At 38.7% G+C, this 13,557-nt stretch overlaps 1 protein-coding gene across 4 annotated transcripts; it reads left to right on the plus strand.

Moving 5' to 3' along the window:
- Positions 1-1,202: 1,202 nt before the first annotated feature.
- Positions 1,203-12,294, plus strand: PGLP2 (2-phosphoglycolate phosphatase 2). Of its 4 annotated transcripts, none has more exons than XM_088963781.1 (11): positions 1,203-2,425; positions 2,560-2,627; positions 2,749-2,841; positions 2,947-3,018; positions 3,112-3,183; positions 3,418-3,477; positions 3,991-4,043; positions 4,833-4,930; positions 5,023-5,122; positions 5,660-5,763; positions 5,890-6,070. In XM_088963781.1, exons 1-11 carry the CDS (start codon positions 2,335-2,337, stop codon positions 5,988-5,990), a joined length of 912 nt encoding a protein of 303 aa, XP_088819907.1. In that variant the 5' UTR covers positions 1,203-2,334; the 3' UTR covers positions 5,991-6,070. The 4 variants fall into 4 exon arrangements, with proteins under 4 accessions (XP_088819907.1, XP_088819908.1, XP_088819909.1 ...); XM_088963782.1 differs by lacking the exon at positions 5,890-6,070 and adding an exon at positions 11,839-12,294 and having other exon boundaries at positions 1,225-2,425; positions 2,746-2,841; XM_088963783.1 differs by lacking the exon at positions 5,890-6,070 and adding an exon at positions 11,839-12,294 and having other exon boundaries at positions 1,225-2,425.
- The last annotated feature ends 1,263 nt before the right edge of the window (positions 12,295-13,557 follow it).

Raw genomic sequence — 13,557 nt, forward strand, 5'->3', positions numbered from 1 at the left:
TATAATACACAACTTATTTTGGAACTAAAATTAAAAGGGCAAATTTCTTAGACTACCCTTACTGTTTAGCTAATTGACAAATTGTACCCTTACTGTTTAACTATTGTCTTAAATCACCCCTACTGTTTTTGACAATTGCCATTGCCATTAAATCGTAATAGAATGGATGAAATGTCCCTTTTTCCCTTAAGTTGTCATCTAAATCTCCCTCGATCCCATTTTCCTCTCCCCTCATTCTCTCTCTATCCCTTCTCTTGCATTGTTTCTAACAACTACAACAGCGATCATGTTAGGCTTTACAGTTGTTTGGAGACGAGGGGTGGAATTTAACCATGGTGACATGACTAAAATATCACAAAGTTTACCTAGAAGAGCATTATGGCCAAAGTCACCATTAGGATTGACATCCCAACCACTATGCCAAACTTTCCAGCAACTACTGTTTTTTCTGAGTTAGGTCTCTTCTCAACTGACCCGGAATGAGTGGTGCTTGCAGCAGCCTGAGTTATCTGGGTTTGGTAATGTGGAGGTGACCTTGAACGAGAAGTCAACGTTACCCGCTGACTATGCTTTCGTCTTGGGTTGGTTTTCCAATGAGCTTCCGTGATATGATGATCCATGCTTCCAATATCTAGTGAGTAGTGAAGAGGGTTTGGTTCTCATGGTTAGGGTTGTTCACGGGTCGGTTGGGTCGGTTTATTGGCATTTTTCCAACTGACCCGACCTGGTCAGTTTACCTAGAAATGAAACTAAAACCGACCTGGTCGGTTTGAATTGGTTTGGGTCAGTTTTGTGAATGATTCTCTCGGTGTGAATGGTAAAGGATTCAAGTCAAAGAAAGCAAAGGCTGGATGCCTGGAAATTAAAAATGATTTGATGGATTAAAACTGATATTTTATATATAATATGTATATTTCTGAAATAAAGCTGAAATATATATATATATATATATATATATATATATATATATATAATATCTGAAATATATTATATACATATAATATATATCTAAGTTGGTTTGGATCGGTTCGGTTTCGGTTTTCACACATAAAAACCGAAACTAAACCGAACCATCGGTTTATGTTTTTTGTAACCCAAAACCAACTGGTGTTGAAGAAAAACCGGCCAACTCAGGTTGAATCGGACAGAGTTGGTCGGTTTGGTCAGTTTGGGTTTTGTTATGAACAGCCCTACTCATGGTTGTCAAGATTCTTTTGATTGGATGGCTTGTAGATGAGATTGAAGATGGAGAACGAAGAATGGAAGGGGGGCGGAGGAAGAAGAAGATCACCGCCACTGCTGGAAGTTAGTGGCGACGATGTGTTTGGGGTGAATGACAAATTATGAGTGCTAGTGAATCCCTTGTCACCATTGATCTCTCTTTCCCGGTATGCGAACAGGAAGCCCTTGTCATCGTAGATCAAAACACCTATGTTCAACCTAGACTGTTTGGCTTCAAGTAGAAGCCTTGTTAGGAGGAGAAGGGGAGATTCGTTGAGAGCAAAAGACCGTGGCCGACAACCCGTCGACGCCATATCTCTCTCTCTCTCTTGTGTCTCCTCCTCCCTCCTCTGAAATGTCGGATCTGAAAACTTATTCTTGCCTGGATTAGAAAAAAGGGATGATGGGCAATATTGGGTTTGGAAAAATAAATTATACATGACATGATGTAATGTGTGTACATATTTTAATGGGCATGGGTAGAATTAGTCAATTATTAGAAATAATTTAAGAAATTTGCCCAGTTAGAACATAAAGCATCACACTAACCTCACGAGAACATTTAGAACATTTTTGTTGTTCATGGAGAAATGTCATGAGGAGTGCCGATAGCAAATCCGAATTCGGTTAAAGATTTTTTCCATAGCATCCCTGCATTAAAATTAAGCAGGGAAAGCGCTGTGAGGTGCGCTGTACGAGGACTAAATCCAAGTCATCGTAGCGAGCTCATTTATTAATTCTGAGGTTGGAAGTTCCAATCAACCTTTTCCGAGAACGCTTTGGCAGAGCCACCGACGAGATCGAAATCTGTCCTCACAGAACCGTACTTAAACCGTTTTGTGAGATATTCTCTATGCACGGCTGCAAAAGGCTGTGAGCACGAGAACCGTTTTGTGAAGGCTGAATCCGGTACATAGATTTGGTCCTCTAACCAATAGAATTGTAACGCGTGGCGTAGAATTAGAGCCTAACTAAATATGTAAGCCCTACTGTCGTGGTGCGCGTTCAGTCGCTCTGGTTCGTGGCTTATATCTTACTACTTCAAACTTACCGTCTGGGAGTCAGAGCAGATTTTTCTGCTTTTCGCGCTGCATACACAACGACCTGGTCGCGATGGAATGCAGCGGGGAGTCCAGGGCACTCTTTCCTGGTAGCGTCAAAGCTCTGCTGGACTCCGTTGAAGTTTTTCTCTTTGATTGCGATGGTTAGAACTTCGAAACAGCCATTAATCGCTCAAATTTTCGATTTTTCGGTTTTCACTTCTTACAAATTCCTCAGACCAACATTCTGGTTCTGTTAATCTTCATTTGATTTTCTTGAATGTTTTTCACTTCTTAGGCGTCATTTGGAAGGGCGACAAGCTCATTGAAGGAGTGCCTCAGACATTGGAGATGCTCCGTGCCAGTGTAATAGTTTTATACTTCTATCCTCTCTGTCTCTGGTATTGTTTCTTAGTTGGGTACTGTCATGGTATTTCCATATCAAAACATTTAGAAATTGTATGAGTGGATATTTTCCTTTTAGCAGGGGAAGAAGATTGTCTTCGTCACAAACAACTCAACAAAATCAAGAAAGCAATATGCAAAAAAGTTCCATTCGCTTGGACTTGTGATTAGCGAGGTTTGCTATTAGATGAACCAAGGGAAAAATTGTTCGGAGCTTTACAATGCTTTTTTCCTATCAGAGCTTCACGTTCGTAATCCACGCTTTCTCTTTCTCTCTCAGGATGAGATCTTCTCGTCATCGTTCGCTGCAGCCATGTTCTTGAAAACCACAGACTTCCCTCGTGAGAAAAAGGTTAAACATCCAATTTGTTTCTTGGGATTTCCTGATTCGCTGCGTTTTTATCTCCATCAGTTTCTGAACTACTCTCTGTTGCGGGGATTGTAGGTTTATGTGATTGGAGAGGAAGGCATACTGGAAGAGCTTCAACTCGCTGGTTTCACATGTCTTGGGGGTCCTGTAAAGCTTCATGCCTTCATTAGTTCTAAAATTAGTTCAAGTTCCATAGTGGTAGTAACAGTAGTGATACCGACTCTAAGCAAACTTTGGGGATTCAGAAATCAGAATATGACAATCCCTTAACCAGAGACAAAATCTTGATGGGGCCAGATGGGCTCATCAGTTTTTGGAATACACAGTTTACTTGGTTGTCATATTGTGTTTGCTAGTCTGAACAATGGCACTCTATTGCAGGAAGACGGGGACAAGAGGGCACAGCTGAAACCAAATTGTCTCTTTGAACATGATGCAACTGTAATGTAACATTATAACTACTTTTTATTGGCATTTTATTTAGTAGATACTTAGGGTAAATTGGTTCTATTCTGTCTTTCTTTCTATTGGCATTCGAACACAAGAGTTTGATAATCTGGTATAAATCATCAGGGATATTTTCCTAAAAAATTAACAAAATGCTTTTCCATTCCAAAAGAAAGCATTTATTTTTTCAAATCCTAGGAAGGTCTCGTTTTCGATTCTGTTAACATTCCATAAATGTCGTCGCTTTACATGACCAATTTGTCTTTTATATGCTATGAAAAATTAAAGCTATGTTTGATTTGAAGGAAAATGTAGGGAAAGGGAGGGAAAGGTAGGGAAATCTTTACAACCCTTGTATTGGTTTCCCTGACTTTCCTTTCCTTTCCCTACCTTTTCCTTCAAACCAAACATAGGCTAAAGGGAAGGTATTTCCAGGTGCTCTGCAAATGTGTCACTGATATATCTTCTAGTAGCAATTCTTTATTCTTCTTTTTCCTCTTTTCTCAGGTTGGAGCAGTTGTGGTTGGACTTGACCAGTACATCAATTACTACAAGCTCCAGTATGACAAGTCCCCTTCCTTCCTTTCCTGTCTATTGTTTCTACTTATGTAATTATCATGTTTTTATGTTATTTGATGTGACAAGAGTTAAAGAGCCCACATGCTAGCATCGGCAAACCTCTGGTACACCAGCCAGGTCAGTTTGTGGTGACAGCACTGTGGAGGAAATGCAACACATACAGGAAATCAAGGTCCAACGTTGAGGTATGGCATGGTAAGAAATGAATTCTATATCATGCGTTCAACTTGGGGATCATATTTACCCAAAACAGTGTTATTGATTAGGTGGCTGTGATATTCATTTTTACCCATGTCAGTGGGGACTAGTAAACATCTGCTGATTCTCCTGCATGTGTCTGGCATCTTCCAGCACCAGAAAACAAGTACATTAAAATGCTTGAATCAATGCCGAAGTTTCTATTCATTTTGACCTGAGATCAAGGGTTATGAAATTTATGTAACATGGTAACAGAGCACTGAAGCCTGGAATACACGAGTAACTGCTGGGAAAACTCTATAGTGGTTGAGAACAAGAAACTGAATCCCTGGATATCTCCAATATATCATTAATAACCTGCAGGCGTTCAAAATGTCCAATTGAAACTAGAATGTGAGAACAATAGAATGTACAAATATAACATATCCCCTTAACCTACTGACGATGGCCTTGGCTAATTTTGACAATCATTAATTGATTAGTAAGACACCCATGTTACATATTTAAAAATTTTCTAATATGCTTTGGTTTCTACATTTTCTTTCTGAAATGTTCAAGGTGTGCATTGGCAGGTATGGAACTTTATGCATCCGTGAGAATCCTGGGTGCCTCTACATTGCTACCAATCGTGATGCAGTTGGCCATATGACTGATCTGCAAGAATGGCCTGGTTAGTTCTAAGCTGCAACTGCAACCATTTCATCAATGAGACTGAGCTTTACATGTATTTTCGTTATATAATAGCTTTGGAGCTTGTTTCAGGTGCTGGATGTATTGTTGGTGCCATTTGTGGTTCCACTAAGAAGGAGCCAATTGTGGTTGGAAAACCATCGACATTCATGATGGACTTTTTGCTACAGAAGTAAGTGGAATTAGGGATCTTTGTGTATGGACTGTTGAAGATGGGTGTTTTGCCCCCTTCTTTTTCCTTCTTTTTGTGTATGTGTATGTGTGTGTGGGTGGGGGGGGGTATATTGGGCTTCGAAGTTCATCCACAATGAACTTTACTTACATACTGATTACTGATAACCTTATCTTGCTTATCTCGATCACTGTCCAGTTTGGCATTCTTCAAGGGGGAGAGGTCTAATAAATCAGATAAGGCTTTATGTGGCAGACCATGTACATGGTGTTGAATCTGTATATGATAGGCCTAGATCAATCACTAAGGCCCCTCTATACATGTTCGTTGTAGGTACATATGTATGTGTGCATGCATACATTAAGTGGCTTTTTAATCTTTAATGCAGCATTTTAAGTGAGAAATGTTTCCCTCAAAAAAGTGTGTTCCTGGTTTTGCTCCCTCTCTTTATATATTTGTAACTTAATGATAGTATCATGCAATTATATATTCTACCATATAGATATTATAGAAATTCATTTATCCTTTTTTTGGCAGATTTCAATTACCTACCTCCAAAATGTGCATGGTGGGTGATAGGCTGGACACTGATATTTTATTTGGACAAAATGCTGGTTGCAAAACCCTCCTTGTTTTTACAGGTTAAAAAATTTCCTTTTATTTTGCTTGGTATTTCAGTGTCATTTTGTTTGAAACCTGATAAGACCAAATTTCCCCCATGTTCATTATGAGCTCTCTTGGTGTCTCTTGAGATTTTCTTTTTGCAGGTGTGACCACTTTGTCTGATCTTCAAGATCCTTTGAACAACATCCACCCAGATTATTACACTTCTAAAGTGTCTGACATTTTTGAATTATTGGGACAATGAACCCATTGCTATTTTTGATATATTGTCATCTAAAATTTCCATCAATTTGTTTAATTGAAATCTTAATTACATTGCACAAATCCGATGCTGATGTTGATGCACTTATTATCTTTTCTTTTCCTTATTGAATATGTGTATTCTCTTCACTGCCACATCTGCTTTTGCACCAATTAATTGTTATGAGTCCTGTCAACTATGATTCCACATGAAATATTATGAACTCCATTTCTATCTATTGCAGTTGTTTCAGATGACAGTGTTAGCTAGAAAATTTCTATGGTAATTCATTTGGTTTTCAAATTTTACTTGAGCATAATGTAATTGAATTCAAGTTCCTTTTCCTGAGCAGTGGATTTGTATTTATTTAGCTGGTTCAAAATGATCAAAGCCACTTTTACCAAGAAAAAATGATTAAAGCTACCATAAAAGAATTATTCCTTGCTTTATTTTCAAATTTCAAATTAGAGATACTAGTCTATATCCTCCTTTTCTGACTTAGTTACTGAAAAGTGAAAATAAGTTCTTTCGTCGATGCAAGGTTCCAACCAGATAGTTGGTATAGTTATCAAAACAAGAAAAAAAAACTGGCTAGTTGGTAAGACTTAAAACTAATGAACTATTAGCAGAAATTAATTAAGATCTACTGGTTGAAGTCCATAATTATTAATACTGTTAATACAAGTTTAAACTAATGTATAATGGGTACCTCCAACATTAAAAATCCAGATATTTGTTACATATATATGGTTTAGTTACACCCTCAAAGCAGAAGAGCATTTCTCATGGAGATGTATTCAACAGACTCATGATGATAATTGAAATAGCAAGGATAGAATAAAAGTTTGTAGTCAGAGTATCAAATATAATCCACAAAGAAGAAGCTGAATGTAAATAATTGTCACATTAAGCACAATTTCTGAATTTTAAGTCTCATGGTTCAGCACTTCCATTGGCATGATTCAATATAAAATTGCTAACAGATTTATCAAAAAAAAATGCTAACATCTGGTATCCTTGTTAGATTTTAGCTATTTAATCATATGGGAATGGGTATGTTCATAAGGTGATGCATATCTCAGTAATGGAGCTCTTTGACCAAAAAGTGCCATATCTATCTATATTTTCAAGTCTTTCTTTATTCTTTTCCTAGACATAGAATGCAGAGTATGGGATTATTTGCTTGAGGATGCTGGCTATATCGATTTGCTCCTAAAAATGTAGATAATGGTAAGAAGATCAGGACACTACCTTGTACTCGAGTTTATCTCCATCTGCTTTCTTTATTTCAACAATGTATAGTGAAGGCGAGACCTGAAAACAGAAAACCTAGAAATAAATCAATAACTATTTTTTAATAGACAGCATCAATTTATTAAAATAGGAGGATAAAGAAAGATGCCTCGCAATCCCAAGTACGGTAGCTGAGGAGGCCATGCTGAGTTGGGCCTAAAGTATTGGGCCCAGTGTGGCCCGCAAATTTTTGGGTTTAATGCAGGGCTAGGTTCAGGTCTGGCCTGAGCATGAAACCCAGGCCAAAGCCCAACTATTGAGGAAGGTCCTTCAATATGGTCATCAAATTAGACCTTAATAAGGTCTACGATTGCCTAGAATGGTCATTTTTGATGGCCGTGTTGGGGAAGTTGGGCCTTAATGATCACTAGCTTTAATTAGTTTATGGCTGTATCTCCTCTGTTGTTTATACTTTTAATATCAATGGTGTTCAAAAGGAAGGGTCACCACATTGAGAGGAATTTGACAAGGGGACCTTTATTCACTATCATTTGATCTTGGCAGCTCAAGCATTCACAGGTCTGATTAAGAAGGATATGGACAAGTGATCACTAGTGCCCTTGAAAATTCATCGGAATGCTGCACCGGTTGATCATTTGTTCTACGCTAATGATTGCATGTTGTTCTTCAAAGAGGATGTTGCTAACACCTTAACCATTAGTAAAGTGATGCAGTTGTATATCCAAGTGTCGGCCTGTTGGGACAATCTATTAATTGGCAGAAATCAGAGCTATGGTTCACCAGGAATACTCCTTGTAGGTTTCGAAAGGTAATAAGTATAATTTTGAAGATTACGGCTGGGAGTAGTATTTCTAAATATCTTGGCTGCCGACAACCATTGGATGGAAAAAGTTAGAGGTCTTTTCTAATATAGTTGAGAGATGAAAGACAAAATTCAGGGCTGGAAGTAGAAGTCTCTTGCGCAGGTTGGAGGGAGGTGCTAGTGAATTTCAATAGGGATGGTGGCTCCTCTGTTTGTGATGGGTCACTTTAAGATTTCTCAGGGAGTCTGTTAGAAACTAAATAATAAATTTTTTAACTTCATCTGGGGGCACTTGAATTTTAATCGTTGTCATCATCGTCATGCCTTATTCCAATTATAGGGGATCGGCTATTTTAATCTTGTTTCGCCATCTCTTTTACTTTTGTAGGTTTAATTCTATTATTTTTAACACTTCTAATATTGATAGATTTTCCTCCATTAACACACCCTCCCTGTAGTTCATTTAATAATTTTTCAAATTAGTTTTTCCATCTTCTTGATTTAATTATCTTTTACCAAGACTCTATCTTCATTTTTAAATGCACCTTATTTTCTAATCCTAAACTAAGGTGGGCTGCGTGGGATAAGATGTGGGCTGTGAAGTTTCGAGGGGGGCTTGGTTTTTGAGAAGCAAGTTGCCTTTAACTGGATGCTACTGGCTAAGCTAGCTTGGAGGTTGTTACATGATAATAGTACTTTTTGTGGTAGAGAAATGAAGAGTGTGCATTTTCCAACTATAGGGGGTCGACTATTTGAATCCTGTTTCATCATCTCTTTTACTTTAGTAGGTCTAACTCTATGAATGTACACATTATTTTTAACACTACTAATATTGGTATTTTCCTCCATTAGCACATTCTCCCTGTTGTTCATTTAATAATTTTTCAAAATAGTTTTTCCATCCTTTTGATCTTATACCAAGACTCTTTGATCTTCATCTTTAAATGTACCTTATTTTCTAGTCACTAAGGTCGGTTGCATGGGATAAGATGTGTGCTGTGAAGTTTGGTGGGGGGCTTAGATTTTGGGAAGCAAGTTGCTTTAACTGGGTGCTGCTGGCTAAGCTAGCTTGGTGGTTGTTACATGATCATAGTACTTTATGGGGTAGAGTGATGAAGAGTGTGCATTTTCCCTGGTGATCCATTGGAGGCTGTTGTTGAAAGGAATACCTCCTGGGGATGGCGTAGCCTGATGCATGGTTGCAGTTATTAAAGTAAGGCTTGAAATGGAGGATTGGCGATGGGGCTCGAGTTAAGAAATGGGAGAATCCGTGGGTCCCTGACCTCCCACATTTTAGAATAATTTCAGTAAGACCTCATGATCGCCCGGTTGTTTTTGTTAGAGACCTGATGCTGGCACATCCTAGATGATGGAATATAAAGCTCCTGACAATTTTGTTCACAGAAGTTAATGCTATTTTGAAAATTAGTTAGGGTGGGTTGCTGAGGAGGATAAGTTCATATGGCGGCGGTTCAGCACATACGGTCAGTGTAAGGTCAATTTTGGCTACCATGTAGCCTGGTCACTTCATTAGGAAAGCAAAAGTCCCAAAGGAGGCATCGCCGGACAAGAAGGTATGAGGAGTTACCCAAGAAAATCCAAAATTTTCTCTGGTGAGCTTGTAGCGGTGCATTGGCTATTAATAAGAATCTAGTCATCAGAAACATCTCGGATACAATGGGGTGTCCTCATTGTGGAGCATCTGAAGAGGACTTGACACACCTCTTATTGGATTGTCACTTTGCCAGTCCTGTTTGATTTGCGGGTTGTTTGAGTTTCAGGTCAGCTGATATGAATCAATGGCCGTTTGCAGAGTGGGTGGTTGTCTGGCTTCAAGATAATGATTCCTTCGGTGATTAGACTGGTAAGAGGGCCATCCTTGCAATCACTTGCTGGAATATTTGGAAGTGTTCAGAATGATTTGGTGTTTGGAGGGGAGTATTCTTCATCTCTTCAAGTCTTACAGGCAAGCTTGAAGTTGCTGGCTGAAATTAAACAGTTAAGAGATGGAGTTTTGTGGGAGGAGCTGCCAGAAGGCATGGAGGAGGGGGTGTCCAGGGGAGTTTCTTTTCATGGAACTTTGATTGAGATTCCGTTCATAAGCTGTGATGCTAGTGTTCATAAGGCCTCTGGTGTGTCGGGGTTGGCTTGGGCGGTTAGAGATAGTAATGGCCGAGTTTTGGCTTGTAGAGGTGCCAAGGTTCAGTGCTTTGATGTTTTGACGGCAGAGGTGCTTGCAATTCTCATGGGATGCGAGGAAGCTTTTAGGCTGGGCCTTCAACGTGTAGCAGTTCTTTCAGATTCTCTTCTTGCTACCTCTTTAGCAAAGGGCGAGTCCTTCGAGTTCCTTCTTTTCCCCTTGCTCCATTTTGGAGTGACATACTTACCTTCCTCAGCCATTGTGTATCATTTAGCTGGCATTTTGTCAGGCAATTGAAGAATAGCGTCACTCATCAAGTGGCCAATGCTGCATGAAGCTTCCACTTTTTGGTGGTCCTCTGGATCTTTTGAGTGCTTTATCTTTGAATTAATCTTTCTTTTACCAATAAAAAGCCTAGAAATTTGCTTGCCAGGCTTCTTGGCTGGGCTAGAAAGGATCATCACTCCTACCCAAGATAACTGCCCTTAGTTTATCCCTTGTTTGATGAAGCATCAGCCAATCCCATTATCTAATTTTTATGTTCATTCAAAATTTGTTGATGATCTATTAGTTTGAGTTGGTCACTTGGCATCCCTCCGAAAATGGAGGTGTTGGATCAAATCTATTGCAGATCGGGTTGCCCTGGGTTAATGTTTTACACTGTTTTGGGCTTGGGCTTCAGGTTGGCCCATTCAAAATTTGACAGAACTCCTAACCCAAGCCCGCTCAAGTTGCACCCCTAATTAAACCTGTGGAACTGCAGGCTCTCTGTGGTAGGGTTGATATTACCTAATTAGGTAATATCAAACAAAGAAGTTCATTTTGCACTTACAATATTATCCTTTGTCAGTATTTTTATTTCTTGTATTGTTACGAGATTCTCTCTTCCTGTAGCGCCTTTAATCAACATTGCTGAATCCTCTTCCATTTCCATGTTGTATCAACTTTTGTAGAGCTTCCATGTCCAAGCGGTCTTAAGAAAGATGGCCATTACTATCCCTAAAAGTCCTGCTGTTGCTTGATGGACCCAGATTGCCCTTATTATACCCATCAAAATTCAGATTTATCTTGCAACCGTCAGATGCTTCCAAGATGAGATGATTTGGGGGCTTTACATGAAGATTTTGCAACCCAAAACCAATTACTAAAGATGTCTTCCATGGAAAAGTGATCAGACAGACTAACTGTCTTGCCATGATGGATTCTATGATATTTCTTCTGGACCTTGCCTTTCCATTAAAAAGTCTTTGATTCCTTTCCTCCCAGATGGATCATAGGAATAAGCATCTTCCCTCATTTCTTGTTAGAGTGGAGAAAATTATATTGAAAGAGGCTCACCAAATCTGTAAGAGTCCACTTGCAGCCAAAAACAACAAAACTATTCTCAAATTCCACCAACAAAATTACTGGATATAAACAAGTGATAAATATTTACAGGTAATGGATGCGGATGCAAGGAGATGAAGAGCTTTTAGCTCAACTACTAGGCAACAGGAACAGTATCATTATTTGAGCTTCAAAATATCTAATGCTCTACTCAAAATGAACTTAGTTGATTGCATCTGTAGTTCTAAAATTGTTAAATACCCTTGAATTGCTGAAGAGTAAATTAAAGTCACTTGAGGTCCTAACCTTCCAATCCTTGAAACTGGTAGGCTTGTAATTTTTCTTGAATCATGAGCATTCCAAGACATGGGGGATGGTGATCCTCCGCAAGAAGAGGGAGAATTTCAGAATCCCTTCATTCAGAAAAAAAAAAAGTTCAATGAAATAGGCTTATTGGGTGGTGCCAGAGGAAACTGGAACTCCTGCCATGGGCCAACATTTAGCCATTTACCATGCGCCAGGCACGGATGAGAGATCATGAGTAGCAGCGCTCACCCAGTTGTAAGCAAATGACTTTCAAATCCTTGTGGATGTCATAAACATCTGTGCAATATTTCTAAAACAGATACAATATTTCTAAATCAAGCTTCTAGATGGGGTGATGGATGATTTTGTTCAATACCATTTTTGGCCAAGAAATGTTCACTGAAGGTTCTGGTGTATAAATGTATAACAAACACCATCTGCATTTCCCAATAAAATCTAGATGCAATTGTGAACCTAAAGATCTTTTTTGAATTAAAAAAAGTAAGATAGAATGTAAATTATAAAATAAAAGTGAAAGCAAAATAAAGGAACATATCAAGTGTTTTTTTGAATAATATATGGTTTGGTTCAAGAGTTCTAGCAATCAATCAATCTTCAGGCTGTAGGAAGATAATGAATCATTTTTTTTTTTTGAAAGGAGATGAAATATTTCATTAAAGCTGGAGATAAAGGGAGAGAAGTTCTCTCGATACAGCCAAAAATAATTTTGCTGCAGTGCTTAAAGAAGTGACAATACTTTGAAACCACTGAAACAATTATGGACAGAAGCCCATTTCACCGGCAACCTTTCCACCTTGCTGCAGATTTTCTCTACTCACATTGCTTGATTGTGGAAATTTCTGTCATTCCTTCCTTTCTATACACTCCAACATGATGCACCAGGTGCCATGCCCCACAGAACCTTTGACAATCCTACTAAGTTCTAGGAGGAAATTAACTAGTGACTCTAGGTCTGAGGGAACCACCCAGAGACACCAAAAAGGTTTAATAAGTGTGCGACCAAACTGCATAGGAGAACCTGCAATTGAGGAGAATGTGTTGCACACCTTCTGCTGCTATCCCATCCTAATATCCTAATTTGTTTATTTCAAGCTTATATTTCAGAGCCTCTACAATAGAAGCAGCTTCAATGACTTCCAATCAGGTTGGGAAAGTAATCATCCTCATCCGCTGCCTCTAGTCACATTTTGTGGGCATGTGGAAGTCATGCAGGCTCTGTAATGTTCATATGCTAGATCTTCCTGATTTTTACAATCAAAATCCCATTCTATTGAATATCAAAATCCCAGGCTTTGTGCATATTGAATATTTATAGTAAAGAACTCCATAACTCCCATTCTATTCATATCTGAAAATGCGAAGATTTGTCCAATCTGCGACCATTGATTCTTCTTATTAAAGCTTCTGCATCTGAAAATATATACACCTTGAATATTCCTAACCTTCTGCTCTAACTTCATTGATTTTTTTTACTCGCTGCTGCAATTATTTTATTCTCACGAGTTAAAATTACATAACTAATGTGAGATCAAATCTGCACCCCACAAACGCCCCACATGCACATCTCAGCGTGCATTGGGGAACATCTTCCGAAGTTGCCAGTGGGATGAAACCATATGATTAACTTAAATTTCAATTCACTTATCAACACGAAACCATATGATTAATTAATGCCAGCTCTACCACTTATCAACATGAAACCATATGATTAACTTAAATTT

This window comes from Nelumbo lutea, chromosome 1 (assembly GCF_056320005.1).
Source record: "Nelumbo lutea isolate HS-2025 chromosome 1, American lotus-T2T, whole genome shotgun sequence".
Lineage (NCBI taxonomy): Eukaryota > Viridiplantae > Streptophyta > Magnoliopsida > Proteales > Nelumbonaceae > Nelumbo > Nelumbo lutea.